Source organism: Natator depressus, chromosome 5 (assembly GCF_965152275.1).
Source record: "Natator depressus isolate rNatDep1 chromosome 5, rNatDep2.hap1, whole genome shotgun sequence".
Lineage (NCBI taxonomy): Eukaryota > Metazoa > Chordata > Testudines > Cheloniidae > Natator > Natator depressus.
The window spans coordinates 91,348,227-91,366,140 of NC_134238.1; the positions used below are offsets into that span (position 1 = coordinate 91,348,227).

Consider the following 17,914-nt stretch of genomic DNA (forward strand, 5'->3'; position numbering starts at 1 on the left):
CTGCAGGGGTCCACCCGACCCCCAGGAGAGCAGCAGAGTGTGGAGGAACCATTGGAATCCTGGTGGCTTTGCAGCCTCCACCCAGGGCAGGCACCCGGGAGGTGGGGGGGGGAGAGGAGTGAGGGGAAGGTTTGCTCCATAGAGGGGTAATATGGACAGTCTGTATAGAGGAAAGAAAACAATAGACAATACATACTCTGTGGGCCACGAGCTCAGGATCATTTTCTTTGAGGGTGGGGATAAGCAAAGTGGGTTATCATTTGACAAGAAATTTTTAAAATAATGTTTACATTATTCAGAGCTATCATGCTGCGGACACTATGAACTGCATAATCTTATTACTGTTACTCTTGTCCTCCCTTCCCTCTCACTGTTTGTCTCACACTTGTCATATTTTATCTGTAATTAGGTTGTAATCTCCTCTTTATATATTTAAGAAAAAATTACCATGTTATTATTTAAAACTCACATGCAAAACTAACTGGATTTATTTTAATCAGTGGGCTAACTGCCCCCACTGACCAGATGAAGAGGAGGCATTGTCACAGAGAAACAAAAACTAATATTTAAAAAAATTATTTATTTAAACTTACCTGTTTAAAACCTTCCGGTTTTTCCATGGTGATAATTCCATGGCAGTGCTTTGTACAAGCCCATGGCCATAAAGCAGTTTTCTGCTGTCCTTCCTCCCCCATTTGTATTTGTTTTTTGTTTTATTAGTATTATTATTATTTTAGGATCCTTCATCGCCACGGGCAAGTCCGGCACATTCGCCACGTGAGAATGGCATAGATAAAAACCGCCTGCTGAAAAAAGATGCCTCTAGCAGTCCAGCATCCACAGCCTCCTCAGGAAGTTCCACTTCCTTGAAATCCAAAGAAATGAGTTTGGTGAGTATTAAAAGCAGTCTGTAGCCCAGAGGAAATACCTATCTATTTCTCACATGTATGGTCTCACTACTAATTACTGTGCATAGTGGCTTGCTTGTTGGCTGCGGATGTCTGATTTTATACACTTGAAGTTGAAGCATGTTCTTGTTTCCCTAGACCTTTATAGTACTATACAACCATCTTCTTCGCTGATAAAAGCTTCTACTTCACACTGATCTGTCCTATGCACTTATAGCTAATGGTTTCCAAATTTACTGTATAATGCAAACTGTTCACTTTAAACAGTGTTTTTTTCTTTTTGGAGCTGAAAATAGCTTACACTTATTCTTCACTATAGACAAAACATACACACACAGATCTTTTAAATGTTCTGCAGAATCATGGTTCCCTTCTTCTAAATAGGTTGTTTTACTCTGTCTCTTGGTAAAATGTCATTAAATTATTTGATCATAAGATCTTTGGTTGTTATACTGGCACAATTTATTAAATTGTTTTATTTTAGGAGATTATTAATTACGTATCACTCTTTTTTTGGACTTTAATCTGGGACATTAGACAAATTGTTTTCTGTAATATTTGAGATGCTGATTTTAGACTGAAAGAATTTGGCGATACATAGAATATTGTCCTGAATTTAAATTATCTCAGACATTTTTAATGCCTGTGGAGGAAGGAAAAAATGACCTTCTGCATTTTTTCCTTGTTTAATTTTGGCAGGAATAGGAAAGGTCAGCATTTCTCTCTCACAAGTTAATGCTAACAACTTTGTGTGGATTTATGAAAATTGGCTGAGGGAGTAGGTAGTAGGTGCCCAGTGTCCCAGCTGCTGTTGTGATAAATTGTGTAATATGGCCTGGATTAAAAATAATACTCATTTAATTTGTTTAATGATACCAGCATGAAAAAGCCAGCACGCCTGTTCTGAAATCCAGCACACCGACTCCTCGAAGTGATGTGCCAACTCCGGGCACTAGTGCTACTCCAGGACTTCGTCCAGGCCTTGGAAAACCTCCAACAATGGACCCTCTAGTTAACCAAGCTGGTAATGCATTGCTTTTCATGTGCTTTTCTCAGTCTTTCATTAGTCTTTTACTTATGTAATTTGTGAATACTAAATAAATGTATTGCTTCATTCTTCATATTGTTGAAGAGGTTTGATAAGAAACAGATGTTCAGACTTAGTTTTCAGCAGCTTGTACCTCTTTCAGACTGACTGTTTACATTTGTTTTTATCTTCTTTGAAAATAATCTAAATTACGTAATGACTTCCTTAAAGTTTCTGATAAGTATTCTGAATGCAAGCTCCTTCCTAGCCCATTATCCTGTATTTGAAGCAGCTAATATTTGCTGAAATGTAAATCCTGACAGATTCAGAGCGATATTCAGACTTCAGACGTCAGTTTTCTAAACTATACCTCTCAGTCTTATTGCAGGAATTGGAGAAAGACCAAATAACATGAACAATGGGGAGGAGGAAAATATGAAGGAAGGAACGGGCAGTCTGTGTAGGGAATATTAAAAGTAATCAGAATAGCTATGCATATAAGAGCTCTCATTTACACAGAGCCAGGATGAGTGGTGGTGATGAGCCTAGTTCAGACTGTACCTAACAACATTAAAAGGGACTGTAGACAGAGGGAAAGACTGGGTGTTGCAAAAGACGTATTCATCTGGAAGTGTTTTCTTCTCTGTGTGCAGAGAAATAGAAAGAAAATTACTTGAATTCACAATGAGCACATTATTTCATTAAACTGCAGCTGCTGGCTTGAGGACACCCTTGGCGGTATCAGGACCATACCCTACTCCATTTGGAATGGTACCTCATGCTGGCATGAACGGAGAGTTGACCAGTCCAGGGGCAGCTTATGCCAGTCTGCACAATATGTCCCCGCAGATGAGTGCTGCTGCAGCTGCAGCCGCTGTGGTTGCCTATGGACGATCTCCTATGGTAGGAAACACATTGCTTGCCATCTCAATAGGATGAGGTTTGGTTCACTGGGAGGTTTGGTTCACTGGGTTCACGTGCGTTATTTAACATTGTCTAACTCCCAGGCCATAACAATGCCAGAGGCTTAACTACTTCACTGAATGTTTCATTTTACTCTGTGGCTAGAGAAACAAACTTGTGCCTTGAAAACAAAGAATCTCAGTGTATTTATGAATGTTTCAGTTTTTGTTTGCCTTCATTAGTGCTTTGGTTCATTAAGAAACGCCAAACTATTTATGTATGTATTTATTTATTTGAATAAAAAGGTAGTGTTGGAAGCTACAAAGCACTTCATTGGTTCTCTGGACATCTGTGTTTCTCCTACTGGAGCAGATTTGTACACTTTATAGACATCCTAAATTAATCTTGCAGCACATAGAAGGCTTTTTATCCACTTTTCTGTGCTTGTAGTTTTATTTTTTATGAAAATAAAAATTTGAAGTTGACTGGTGTCGTTTTTTTATTGCTTTGTGGCCTGGAAAGTTAGAAAATTCCTTATGCCTGGCAACAGTGCAAATAAGGTCGTCTGTAGTCACCACTACCATAAAGTAAAACTAAGTAGGGGCCCAGTTCTTCAAACATTTAAGTGTATGGGTAACTTTAAGCACACAAGTCCCAGTGAATTAATTGGGATTATTTATAAGTAAAGTTGTGTGTCAGTATTTCCAGGATATGTGAGGCTTGGTGCTATATTCTCTAAATTCTAGAATGAGGCTAATCTTTTTAACTGGAAAACAGTTTTCTTGAGCAGGAAGGATGGAAATTGTAAGTGGCATATACATGTCTTTAAAACTACATGCATTATGGTTTTAAGTTATGTATACCGTTTCAAAGGATGAACTTGAATGCACTTTGGCCTATATTTGTTGTAGGGATTGCTTGAAGTGTGTGTGTATGCTAGATGAATTAATATAATAAGATTTAAAATGCTAGGAAATCCTAAAGTAGCACATAATGTATTAAGCGTATCATTACTGTCATATTTAAGCTGTTACAATCATGTACATCTATTGGTTCAGTTTTTCAGTGTGAACACTGGAAAACAAAAAAATAAATCTCTTCAGAGAGTCCCTTTAATGCATTCCAATAAGTAACATTTGCATTTCTAAAATGCTCTACACCATTTTTTTTAATATATAAAATGAGTTGGGGGTGAAGGAAGGGGAGTTGTGTTTTTTTCATTCAACAGGCTGGAATTTTACTCATTTTTCATTACCAGGTTGGATTTGATCCTCCTCCTCATATGAGAGTACCTGGAATCCCTCCAAATCTAGCAGGAATCCCTGGGGGGAAACCGTAAGTAACTTTTAACTTTTAGTAACATCTGAAACGGCGAGAGCATTTAGTTATATTATGTCAGCGAACAAGACTTCCAAATGGAATGATATCTTGGGTGTTTTGAAAGAGATTGCTGTTGTCCTCTCCTGATAAGGAGTATTTCTTATAAAGTCTCAACTGGTAGCTGTCATCTTAATCACATTTGTGAACATTTAGTTGTTTCTGGAGAGAAGCTGTTGGTGGGAAACATCCCTGAGTTTCCTTTCTTTCAAGCTTTGCTATTGAACTAGAGGTAGGTCGGGGAGTTGGAAACTAGTAGAGCTCACCTTTAAATTTGAAACATGTCAAGCTGTCTTTCAGCCACTACAAATAGAGGGTGCAAATCACATCCCCCTTGTATTGGTAGATATTTGAGCAGGAGTGAAGGTCTGATGAAATCACTGTGTCTCAAGCTTCAGAAATTTAGGTGGCACTTAATGGGGATCATAAGTACTGACTTTGGCAAATGGTACATAACTTGCATAATGAACTTCTGAAAACTACCTCAGAGATATGCAGCTGTAGAACAGCAGGATACACAGGCAAAGATGTACAGTGAACATATAAATGTAGGAGGATTTATTTTCACAGCAGTGCTTGAAATTAGATGCTTGTATTAATACTGAACTCACTATATAAAGAAAAGAGCACTTAGCACGGTCACCATTAACAAAGTATTTTATTCTGTTTTGGATTTTTAGAGTAATTTCATTTTTTACTGAGGAAGTAAAGGTAATAAAATTAAAGCAGTCTTACAGTTAGCTAATATTCTATTCTGTCAGATGAATTTTGAAATTCTCTTAAAGATGTCTTGCTTTCTGTATTTTCACAATATAGTGTTTTGTTGGCATATTAAGTAACATTTTTAAATTATGCCACTAAGATATGTGTTTCAGTTTGGTGGATGAGCATTTTGTTGAACCTGCAGCATTTGCAGCAGTTTTATTTCAGTAGGTTGTAAAGGTTTAAGTAACCTTAATTAAACCTGGTTAGGTTCCTCATTTAGGGTAGAATCATAGATACATACAGCTTCTTTTTAAAAAACAAACATGCAAAAAAACCAACCTCTAAAAACTTCTTATTTTAGCAGTTTTCTTAAATATTTTTAGAAAATAATTGTACACAGTTTTAAACAGAGCATAATTTCCAAAGAATACATTATTGATAAAACTTCAATTTCTGATGGTATTTCCTTTATAATAGGTATATAGTTTCCCTCTCAACCTGCACAGTCTCCGGGCAACGTTTATCTATAATACCTGCCAAATTTGCGTATGGGAAATCCTTCCTGTTGATTACAAACATTCTGCAATATGGTTCTAGTTTCCATTAATCTATCTGCCTGATTTAGTAGTGAAACTGGTTTAAATTTTCTCCCCTTCACTTACGTCTTCCTCTCACAGATGCATCATATGTCTCCCGATTGCCTCATGACTTTATTATGAAGCTTTGTGCTTACACATACACAGATTCACTTGTCCTGCACAGCTTTCAAAAGAATGCAGTCACTTAATTTTTAGTATGAATTGTAAGTTCTAAGAAACATTTACTGTGTTGAACCTTACAAGCTGAACCTTTACAAACATACCTTGATTTGCTTCCACCATGCTTTTCAGCCTCATGTGCCGCCGTGCCTGTCATCCTGACTGATTAAATTGTATAGTGAATATGGTGCCTTGTGTAGTGCATGTTTCTTCTCCCTCTTTTTCCTCTTTCATAGGAATTAATGCAAACCACTCCTCCTAAATCTGTTTTCTTTGCTACTTATTGCACTTTTACATGCAGACTCCACGAATAGGTTGGTACTCTCAAGCTCCTGCTTGGACCGAATTTCATGTATGAAATCCCCACCTGAGGGAAAGATTAGAGAAGAGATACTGAACGTACTGCATTACTAACAAGGGTCTAAGGATGGTATTATGCATCAAACATTGGCTGTCAAGTTAAATATTGCAGAGCGGACTAGTTCTTAAAATAGATGTTTCTGTTTACGGGGCCAAATTCATTCCTAGTGACTTCAGTGAAATGTGGCCCACAGTTTTATAAATAAATTATTGTTGGATCATTCATGGGCCAATAGATATGGGTAATTTTAATTCTTGGACTTCATTTGTTAAACAATTTCACTATTTCCATTTCATGACTTCCAGAAATATTTAATCAAAAGTGTACTGGGGAAGGGGGCTCAAATGTAGATGTCATTTTTGCAGTGTTCAAGGCACCTCAGCCATGTCTGTTTCCTATTGCTTAAAAAGTACTATTTGAATGAAAAATATTGTGTTCTTTATGGTGTTTTCCTTCTGGTCACTTAGCTTTAAACTCTCGGTCAAAATCTTAGTTATTGAATCTGCTTCTGAGAACCCTCACTTGCAGTTAAAAGTTACATACCAGGTCATACTCCTGGTCATACTACTTGGAGACACTCTTGCCTCCTTTGCTGATAGTTGCTGCCTCCTTTGCCTGTTCTTACTATAAATAAACATGGTAAACTTTTAAAATCCCAGGAGATGGGGTAGTCTAAAATTGACTGCGTTAGGATTTAGACTTATTTTAGCCCTGTTCATCCACAACTAGCAGGATGTCTTCCGTTGCCCAGAGTAACTTTATGGTTGCATCTTTTATCTGTGTTAAGTCTATTGACATTTTCTGGTACAAAGTATGGGTGTAATGTGGCATCTGTCACAGAATTTCACAGACTGCAGGGGAATTCTCGGTTTATATTTGAAACCAACTTTCTCCCAGACACACACATTGAGATGCCACATGAGATACGGCATTTTAGTTGTGTATCCTGTTGCAGGTGGGATGGGGGAGGAAGTTTTTCAGTTAGAAATACTGAATCCCCTGCCATCTGTCTGCTGGTTACTGTAGTTATCCGTAGCTACTCTGGGGCCCTTGTTTTTTGTTGTTGTTCTAAGTACCATTGACTCAGTTCTCTCTTTCCAAAGGACCAGCATTTCTGTGAGCACCTGTTCTTCTTTGACCACTCTATATTTTTCTTTTGTCTGCCTTTAACTGCATTTATGACTTACTACTTACACGCTGAGATCTTATTAATAGAATAGATTGCTGTTAGAAAAATAAGCTGCCTCTTAGGAACCTGCTCTTGTTTTTCAGTTGGCTGCTGTTGAAAGAATTCCCTCTGGAAAACACCTTACTTTCTACTGCTTCACCTTCTGCTGTGTCACTAAGTTTAAGTCCCTTACTCCCAACCTTTTCTGGTTTTGTTTTTTTTAAATCTGCCACTGGCAAGTTTGTTCTCTTCAGAGCCTGATCCTGTTACCAGTGACTCTGGGCCATTGCATGCTGACCTAGAAAGCTATAGGGTGTTTCAACTCTCAGTTCCCCTTGCCACAAATTAGCTGGTCTTGGCAGATGAGAGCAGGTGCCCCTTAGACATTCTTTTATTTTATTTTCCTGTGTTTCTCCCTGGGAACCATTCCTTCCATTTTCTCTTCATCCTGCTGTCAAGCTGTATTTAGTATTTATTCTTCAGTTTTCCTGCCCTCTTTCTGTGGTTGTGTGGCGTTTTCCTTTTCTCCTGTATCATCTTTCTATATTCCCTCCATTGCTGAAGCCCGCTGCTAATTTTTCCCATTTCTGTGGGACTCATGTTTCTCTATATTTTTCTTTTGTCTGCCTTTAACTGCTGTTATGACTTACTACTTTTTAGAACTTGTCCAGTTTCATGCTTCCATCCTCATACCGAATGATTCAAGCTCATACTTTAAAATCTCATACTCAGTAGTGTTTGGAAGAGGTCAGATCTAAAACTACTTCAGTTTCTTTAGCTATTGGCCAATTATTAATTTATCTTGTGGTATATTCATCATGTTGCACAAGAGTGAATTTCTTTAGATTTTCCTGGCAGCACTTGTTCTGTTGTTGTTCTTTTTCTTCTGGTGTGGTCTCCAAATCAGTAATTAATTTTCTCCTGAAATCAGTACTATTTTCAGAGATGACTATCTGGTGTATGACAAATTGTGCACCTTGTCCTTTCTCTCCCTACTGTACAGTGAGCAACATGCAGTATTTTATACTCTTTTTGGCTTAGTGCCATATTCATATTTGCTCATTTGATTAGTCATTCCAGTGGAGTTTTTAGCTTTCTTTACAGTCCCCTGTGGTTGTTGTGTTAACGTTCTTACAGGTTTTCCCAGGGTGAGAGTTCTGACTTCTTCTAGCACTAGGTTGCTGCACTTAGCATTGATACTAGAGTTACAAAATGGTAGCAACATTGTGACAATTAACCTGATAATTAAAGAACGTGCTGTCTTTAAACAGAATTGAAATGATTGCAGGGTGGATTTGATTTAAATCAAACTGATTTAAAACACTAGTCAGGAAGACTCTATTTAATCATGGATTTCTACATAAAAGTGCATTCTTGTTGGTTGTTATAACCTTAATACATATTCCTCACAACTCAGAGATAGAGGTAGGTTCTTCTTTGAGTGATTGCTCATGTGTATTCCACAATAGGTGTGCGTGCTTGCCATGTGCACCGATGCCGGAAGTTTTTCCCCAGCAGTACCCGCAGGGGGGGAGCGTCCCCCCTCCCCCCTCGGCGACCCCTGGAGTGGCACCTGCCTGGCGCAGTATAAGGGGAGCTGCGCGCTCCCCCCACCCTCAGTTCCTTCTTGCCAGACAACTCCGACAGAGGTGAAGGAGGGCGGGACATGGAATAGACATGAGCAACACATCTCGAAGAACACCAGTTACGGAAAAGGTATGTGTCTTTTCTTCTTCTTCGAGTGATTGCTCATGTGTCTTCCACAATAGGTGATTCCAAGCTATATCTGTTGGAGGTGGGTAAGAGTTCACAAGTTCCCAGGACAGAGGACAGCCCTGCCAAACCCGGTGGTATCCCTGGCTTGGAAAACGATTGCATAGTGCGAGGTGAACGTGTGAACCGAAGACCACGTGGCAGCCCTACAAATGTCCTGGGTGGGGATGTGGGCCATGAAGGCAGACAACGAGGCCTGCGCCCGAGTCGAGTGTGCCCTCACAATGGGTGGCAGGGGGACACCCGCCAGCTCATAACAGGAGCCGATGCATGAAGTAATCGAATTGTAAAGCCGCTGGGTGGAAATCGGCTGGCCCCTCGTGCTCTCAGCCGAGGCGACGAACAGTTGCAAGGACTTTCTGAATGACTTGGTCCCTCGAGGTAGAAAGCCAGAGCCCGCCGCACATCGAGCGTGTGGAGATGGCGCTCCTCACTGGATGCGTGAGGCTTGGGGCAGAGGACCGGTAGAAAAATGTCCTGACCCATGTGTAGGTGGAGACCACCTTCGGGAGGAATGCAGGGTGTGGGCGAAGCTGGACTGTGTCCTTATGAAAGCTCCGAGACTCGCCTGGCCGACGTGATTGCAACCTGGAAGGTCACCTTCCACGAGAGGTGAGACCAGGAGCACATGGCCAGTTGTTCAAATGGGGGCCCCGTGAGACGAGCCAACACCAGGTTTAGGTCCCACTGTGGGACCAGGGGTCTAGAATATGAAAAAGACGATCCAAACCCTTAAGGAACTGGCCAGTCATAGCAGGGGAAAATACCATGTGCCCTTGCACTGGTGGATGGAAGGCCGATATGGCTGCCAGGTGCACCTTGACTGATGAGGGCGTCAAATAAGTGTGGTGAGTGGAGGGCCGTCTACTTTTGAGGAGGATGCACTGAACCTGTTCTGAGCATGTCCTTTCCTCTCCGCCTAACCACTGAGCAGCTACGCCGTGAGGTGAAGCACCGCTAGGTTGGGATGGAGGAGGCAGCCCTGGCCCTGAGAGAGCAGGTCCGGGCGGAGCAGCAACAGCCACGGCGGAGCTACCATCAGGCCTGTGAGGGTCCCGTACCAATGCTGCCTGGGCCATGCCAGTGCAATCAGGAAGGACCCAAGCCTTGTCCGTCTTTATCTTCTCCAGGACCCTGCTGATTAGAGGGAATGGGGGAAAGGCATAGAGAAGTTGGCCTGACCAGGACAGGAGAAAGGCATCAGAGATCGCGCCCCTCCCCAGGCCCTCCCGGAGCAGAACCGGGGGCATCGCTGGTTCTGCCGTGTCACCAATAGGTCCACCTGGGGAGTTCCCCACCTTCGGAAGAGCCAGTGGGCCACTTCCTGGTGGAGGGACCACTCGTGTTGGGAGGAAAAGTCCCTGCTCAAGCATTCCGCCCTCTTGTTCCAGGCGCCCAGTAGGTGGAAGGGCCTGCAGGTGGATGTCGTGGGCTATACAGAAGTCCCACAGCCTGAGGCCTTCGTGGCAGAGGATCAGGCCTTGCCTTGCCTGTTGATATAGAACATCGAGGCCGTGTTGTCTGTGAGGACCCTGATTACCATGCACGCCAGCCACACCGCCCTGAGCTCCTTGAAGTTTATATGTAGGGTCAGGTCTTGAGCCGACCACAGGCCTTGGGCCTGAAAGTTCCCTACATGGGCTCCACGCACACCTAATGTGGAATACACATCAGCAACACATCTCGAAGAACACCAGTTACGGAAAAGGTAACTGTCTTTTTCATTTTTAGAAGGTACACACTATACATTTTTAAAGTGATTTATTTTGAAAACTTTTCTGATTAGTTTTACATCTATATCAGAAAAGCAGGTAATTGAAGCAGATATTTATGAAGTCACTGGGAGGTGAACTACCTCCAATTCAACAGGTTAATTAATAATATTTGGAGGATTTTCTTGCCATGGTGTATTTGGAGGAGAACATTATCAGACAGACATTTAAAGTGTATTATTTTAACTAAAACAGCAACGTTATGTATTCTGGATTTTTTTCTTCAACAGCAAATCTACAATATTTTAACAAAACAGGCATATGAATTTTTGAATTTAGTTAAACATCCGAGTTTTTTAAAGTCAGGTTTGTTTTTGATAAGTGTTTTTAACTGAAATAGTTAAATGAAAAATTAAAAAAATAATTAAATTGATTGTCAGCCAGGTCAACAGGAGAAACTTAAAATATTGGTTTCTTCAGCTAACTCAGTCATCTTCACCTTCATTTTCCTGTTTCTTTATAATCTGGGGGGGAAAAAACAAGCTTTCTTGCTTTTTCAGGTCCCAAACGATTTCTCAATTTGGAATGAATTAGTCCAAAGAAAGAAAATATTCTTTCTATGCCGTCTGAAGAAGCTATTCTGTTAAAAGTGAGATTATCACTTCAACAGTCTCTGAATCCAAGTGCTTAATTGACTTCCAACAGTTCACTGGTGTGACTTTCTTTAAAACATCATCAGCAAACATAGATTTCCTGAATGGTTCACCCTTAGCTCTGAAGTTTATTATAGTTGGCATTATGGAGGGATGATTGCTGGATGTCCATGTCCTAGCCAACTCCTCTAATTCAGCAGTTAAGGTTTGACCCTGGTACTGAGTAATGAGAATATTCACAAGAAAATGAGCTGGAGATAATGCTTGTCCTATTTGTTTTTTTAATGCTTATAATTTAACTCTATCATTGCACATTTCTCTCTTTAAGATCTCACTCAGTTCCTTCCAAATTTCAACAGCGTCAGGAATAAAACAGCTATTTCACCTCATTTTGTTCAAGGCTACAGAAATAGGCTTCAGGGTACTCGGCATGTGTTCAACATTTCTCTTAAGCCCAATGTTGAGAACTCTGGCTGTGACAGTGCTATCTATTTTTTCACTATTTTGTTCACAAACTGTCATCAGATTAGGCCAGTTCTTGATAATAGTGCTCATAACAGTCCACTACTGAGTTCCATTGTATGTCTTGTGGGAGAGTTAGCTTGGTTCCTCCCACTTTTTTCAGAGCAGCTGCTGCAAAGTGGTTGTTATGGAAGTATTTTGCAGTTTCAACAATATTAGCCTTTATTTCTGGACCACTGAAGTCTTTGGCTAGGAGGTGCATCAAATGAGCACTGCAACCGTATGTTATGAGCTTGGGACTCTCTTCTAAATAATTTTTTCTCATCTTGGATACATTTGCAGCATTGTCTGTGACCAAGCTGCGTACTAGACATTTGAATTTTTTTTCACAGTTTGTTATAGCTTTTACTGTTACTTCTTGTAAGTATTCTGCTGTGTGCGCATTTCCTGATGTATCAGTTCTTTCTATAAGGAAGACATCCCCTTCTTCTGTTTCAGAGTAGCAGCCGTATTAGTCTGAATCTGCAAAAAGAACAGGAGTACTTGTGGCACCTTAGACACTAACAAATTTATTGGAGAATAAGCTTTCGTGGACTAAACCCACTTCATTGGATGCATGCAGTGGAAAATATAGTAGGAAGATAGATAGATAGATAGATAGATATACACAGAGAACATGAAACAATGGGTGTTATCATACACACTATAACGAGAGTGATCAAGTAAGGTGAACTATTACCAACAGGAGAGGAAAAAAAACCTTTATAGTGATAATCAAGATGAGTCATTTCCAGCAGTTGACAAAGTATAAGGAACAGTATGGGGGAAAAATAAACATGGGGAAATAGTTTTACTTTATGTAATGACACATCCACTCCCAGTCTTTATTCAAGCCTAATTTAATGGTGTCCAGTTTGCAAATTAATTCCAACTCAGCGGTCTCTCGTTGGAGTCTGTTTCTGAAGTATTTTTATTGTAATATTGTGACTTTTAGGTCTGTAATCGAATGACCAGGGAGATTGAAGTGTTCTCCAACTGGTTTTTGAATGTTATAATTCTTGACACCTGATTTGTGTCCATTTATTCTTTTACGTAGAGACTGTCCAGTTTGGCCAATGTACATGGCAGAGGGGCATTGCTGGCACATGATGGCATATATCACATTGGTAGATGTGCAGGTGAACGAGCCTCTGATAGTGTGGCTGATGTGATTAGGCCCTATGATGGTGTCCCCTGAATAGATATGTGGCAACGGGCTTTGTTGCAAGGATAGATTCCTGGGTTAGTGGTTCTGGGGTGTGTGTGTGTGTGTGTGTGGTTGCTGGTGAGTATTTGCTTCAGGTTGGGGGGGCTGTCTGTAAGCAAGGACTGGCCTGTCTCCCAAGATCTGTGAGAGTGATGGGTCATCCTTCAGGATAGGTTGTAGATCCTTGATGATGCGCTGGAGAGGTTTTAGTTGGGGGCTGAAGGTGACGGCTAGTGGCGTTCTGTTACTTTCTTTGTTGGGCCTGTCCTGTAGTAGGTGACTTCTGGGTACTCTTCTGGCTTTGTCAATCTGTTTATTCACTTCAGCAGGTGGGTATTGTAGTTGTAAGAATGCTTGATAGAGATCTTGTAGGTTTTTGCCTCTGTCTGAGGGGTTGGAGCAAATGCGGTTGTATCGTAGAGCTTGGCTGTAGACAATGGATCATGTGGTGTGGCCTGGATGAAAGCTGGAGGCATGTAGGTAAGTATAGCGGTCAGTAGGTTTCCGGTATAGGGTGGTGTTTATGTGACCATCGCTTATTAGCACCGTAGTGTCCAGGAAGTGGATCTCTTGTTTGGATTGGTCTTGATGGTGGGATGGAAATTGTTGAAATCACGGTGGAATTCCTCAAGGGCTTCTTTTCCGTGGGTCCAGATGATGAAGATATCGTCATCAATGTAGCGCAAGTAGAGTAGGGGCATTAGGGGATGAGAGCTGAGGAAGCGTTGTTCTAAGTCAGCCATAAAAACGTTGGCATACTGTGGGGCCATGTGGGTACCCATAGCAGTGCTGCTGATTTGAAAGCATACAGTGTCCCCAAATGTGAAATAGTTATGGGTGAGGACAAAGTCACAAAGTTCAGCCACCAGGTTTGCCGTGACATTATCAGAGATACTGTTCCTGACGGTGTCACACAAGCACACACAACAGGATCATTGTGGACATTGCTCCAACCGTCAGGTAAACAATTTTACCCTCTAGACCTTTTGCACAGTGCTCAATTTCTCTTTCGTACACTTTATCCAGCAATCTGCCTGTGACATCTGCTCTGTTGGATGGACGGTATCCTGGTCTTAATGTCTCATTAATGAAGTGTGCGTTCTCAGTCATACAGAAAGGAGAGTTTGTTGCATAAACAAACTGCAATTTTTCATCAATTACCTCCTTTTGCAATCTGCTGGTTCTTATGACAAACTTATCTATGGTTGTTTCTGGATGCTGGAGATTTTTTTTCTTTTTGCTACAGGTGATGTACCATGGCTATGTGACTGGAACACTATCATTGGCAGATAACTCTGAAACTATAGAAAATGATGGTGATCTTGAAGGTGGATAGTCTTCAGAATCCTGTCTGAGGATGGATTCTCCTAAACAAAATATATCAATGCAGTTATTTAATTATTATTACCATACTACTCATTTAGTATTACTCATTGCATTTCACTGACACTCAGTACTACTTTAGAGGTGACATTATAAAAGGAAGATCTGCCTATTTCAGTTATTTATTTTTTTTTATCACAGCTGCATCTAAAATGATAGTACCATTGAGTAATAACTATATTTTTTAGTCCAGAAGGAAGACAGGCAGCCCTTAAGAAAGAAGTATGAAATAAAAAAGTTTATCAACCTGAAGATTCTGCATGTTCAGACATGTTCCTTTCATCATCTTCAACGCAGCTTCCTCCTGAGAAGGAACACTTCTAATGATGCTGTTTCAATCAGGCAACTAGGCCTTGCATTTCTTTGTTTCACTGTTTGCATTTTGTATGCATGCCTGTCTTATCCCCGGTAGAAGACCTTCATTAAAATATTCCCAAACTGGGTCTCTTTTACGGCCTGCTGCCATTAAAGGTTTTCCCTTCTAGTGAGAGAATGGTATGGTAGATCTCAAATCAATGAAGGTTACACTCAGAAAGACCTCAAGACTTCTGGAATTTGCTGCTCAAACAGTTTCACTTTTGTTTCTACTGCCTGTCCCTCCTTTCCCACATTTATCTCCAGACTTCTTCTCCTTGTCCAGATCTATTCCACCCCCAACAATCTTCTATTCATTGAACTTTTTGAAACTTTGCACTTTTAGAGAGAGGTAAGGCATTTGACTCTGTGTACACAAATTTTCAGAGGGACGATAGGGTTGAGGTCTGTTATTTCTCATCTCTCTGTATGTATGTAGGTATGTGTGTGTGTATTTATTTATTTATTTATTTTTTAAATTTTTTGCTGTTAACAAACATGTTATCTCTGAAGACACAAATCCACAGTTTGAGAACTGCAAAACTAAGCGTCTCTGATTGTATCTTCTAGACTGAGCATTGAGTCCCATTGGGTAGATAGAAAGATTAACCTAAATAATCTATACAGAAGCCCCTGGAACCCCATAAGATTGGTTCCCTAATCCATGAACTATTGGAACTCATTTACAAATCTTTTCTTAAACATTACATGACTAGATTGTTGTATACTATAGAATTAGAATTTATAATCCCTATTCCATTATAAGATATCTTTGAGCTATAATGTATCTTAATAAAAACTACCTTTAGGTAGGTTTTTTCCTCAAAAAGCATTTTATCAAAAAAATCTGATCTAAATTAATAAAATCCGATTTTTTTTAAAGTAATTGATTTTTATCCACCCTGAATGATTGTATTAAGGACGTGTGTTCTTATTGGTGCTCTATTTGTACTTTTTGAATCTAGTTCGGAGCATATAAATGTTATAGACAAGATTTAGATGGAGGCAAAATGTAACTTCTTTTTAAAATAATGTCAGTAATTTTAATAAGGAAATGGCATTTCATTTGTTTAAATGTTTAGCATGCAAGTCCTAGTTATAAGCTGTCTGGGACACTTTCTGCAGAACCCAAAACTGCTGCATTTTTGCAATTTTGTTGAACAACTAGCGTGAGAGAGCTGGTCAAATCAGTTTCTTGACTTTGAGGAAGAATTAGGATGATAAATATGATTAAAGTTCTGCAGTTCAATTTTATTATGAAAACGCTATTTCTAGATATTTCTCTGAAATGGAAAGAACAATTCTGGACTTCTCCTGGGAGGGTCATAATCATAAAACAAAATTATTTTATTTGGAAAATGGAGAGCTAAAAGTGCCAAATTTAAATTTGTACCAAATTACTCTGAGACAAATTAATACATTACTCTTATTTGTATTGTGGTAGTGCATAGGAGAAACAGTGTATTCCTGGTACCAATCCAAAATCCTGGGTACAAATGGAAAAGCAACTTACTGTCTCAGTAAACCAGGGTCAGAGAGACTGCTTCAGGGTGGATTGATTTAAATTAAAATGAATTCAAATTTATTCATGATTTAAACCAGCAAGCAAGAAACCTTGATTCTTCTTCGAGTGCTTGTTCATGTCCATTTCAATCAGGTGTGTACGCATGCACGTGCATGGTGGCCGGAAGATTTTTTCCTATAGCAGCGTCCGTCGGGTCAGTCTGGGCGCCCCCTGGAGTCGTGCCTTCATGGCACTCAATATAGAGCCCTGCCAACCCGCCCCTCCTTCAGTTCCTTCTTACCACCAGTGACTGTTGGCTGGAACTTCCCGTAGCCTTTGCTTAGCAAGCGCATTCTGCAGTTCTTTGTATGTAGTTTACCTTAGTTATTAGTATTAGACTAATTAGAGTTGTTGGGGGTCCCCTGCATTTCGACTCTCCAGAGCCGTGGTATGCTGCGGTCCCCATGGTTTAAAAACACACCAACACCTCCAGCCTCGGCACCGACCTCGGCACCAGTGACTCGTCCAACTTCAGTGCTGGCACCAATCTCGACTACAGCGCAGGCACCGATGCTGGCAACTGGCCCGCCACCTTCATTGGTGCAGATGGGGTTTGGCACCGGCTCCATCGACATTTCCACCAGTGTTGCTGATGGCTGCGCCAACACTGGGTTTGGCGTCGACAGCACTAGCAAGCACTCCGTTGGCGCCAACACTGCTCCAAGAGTCGCGGGTCCCCTTGGGAGCGGATGGCAGGGAGCATCCACTTCTTATAGGTGCTTCCTCCTCATCGTCACCAGACGAGGCATTGGTGGGCACAGCTGTAGCCCCGGTACTTGAGGACAACAGGGTACTGCAGCAGTTGCTGCAAAGGGCTGCTCAGGGTCTGGGCATTAAGGTTGAGGAGGCTGATCCCATGGTGGACATCCTCGCCCCCTCAGGACCTTCTCATATTGCCCTACTACTTATTAAGACTATTGTGGACACCACCAAGACCCTGTGGCAAACTCCAACTTCCTTGCTGCCCACTGCCAAGCGCAACGAGAGGTGTTATTTTGTGCCCTCCAAAGGGTACAAACATTTGTATTCCCACCCATCTCCTGACTCTCTTGTTGTGGACGCTGCTAACCAGCGTGAGAGGCAGAGTTTCCAAGGGCCTTCCCCAGAAAACAGGGAGGCTAAGCGACTAGACCTTGTCGGGAGAAAGGTCTATTCTACTGGGGGTCTGCAGCTCCGTATTTTGAACCAGCAGGCCATCGTCAGCCTGTACTCTTATAACACCTGTGTGGCGATGGCCAGATTTACAGAGCTCCTCCCTTCAGACTCCTGAGCAGAGTTTTAGGCCTTGGTGGAGGAGGGGAAGCTAGTCTCCCAGGCTTCCCTCCAAGCCACATTGGACGGTGCAGATGCCGCCACTAGGGTCCTGGCTACTGGCCCCAAGTCTCTGGGCTCCCTCATGAGGTCCAGAAGACTATTCAGGACTTCCCATTTGAGGGTGTGACTCTTTTTTTTTCTGAAAAGACAGACAAGAGGCTACACAGCCTGAAAGACTCATGAGGCACCCTCAAGTCTTTGGGCCTTCACACTCCCGCCACACAGCGGAGACACTTCAGGCTGCAG

At 41.3% G+C, this 17,914-nt stretch overlaps 1 protein-coding gene across 2 annotated transcripts in view; it reads left to right on the plus strand.

Moving 5' to 3' along the window:
- Positions 1–17,914, plus strand: part of TLE1 (TLE family member 1, transcriptional corepressor) — a 92,246-nt gene that overhangs the window by 56,045 nt on the left and 18,287 nt on the right. For both annotated transcript variants that reach the window (XM_074953200.1, XM_074953201.1), the window contains exons 11-14: positions 738–890; positions 1,788–1,932; positions 2,648–2,838; positions 4,097–4,173. In XM_074953200.1, the coding sequence (XP_074809301.1) occupies positions 738–890; positions 1,788–1,932; positions 2,648–2,838; positions 4,097–4,173 (566 nt within the window). The remainder of the gene's footprint in view (positions 1–737; positions 891–1,787; positions 1,933–2,647; positions 2,839–4,096; positions 4,174–17,914) is intronic.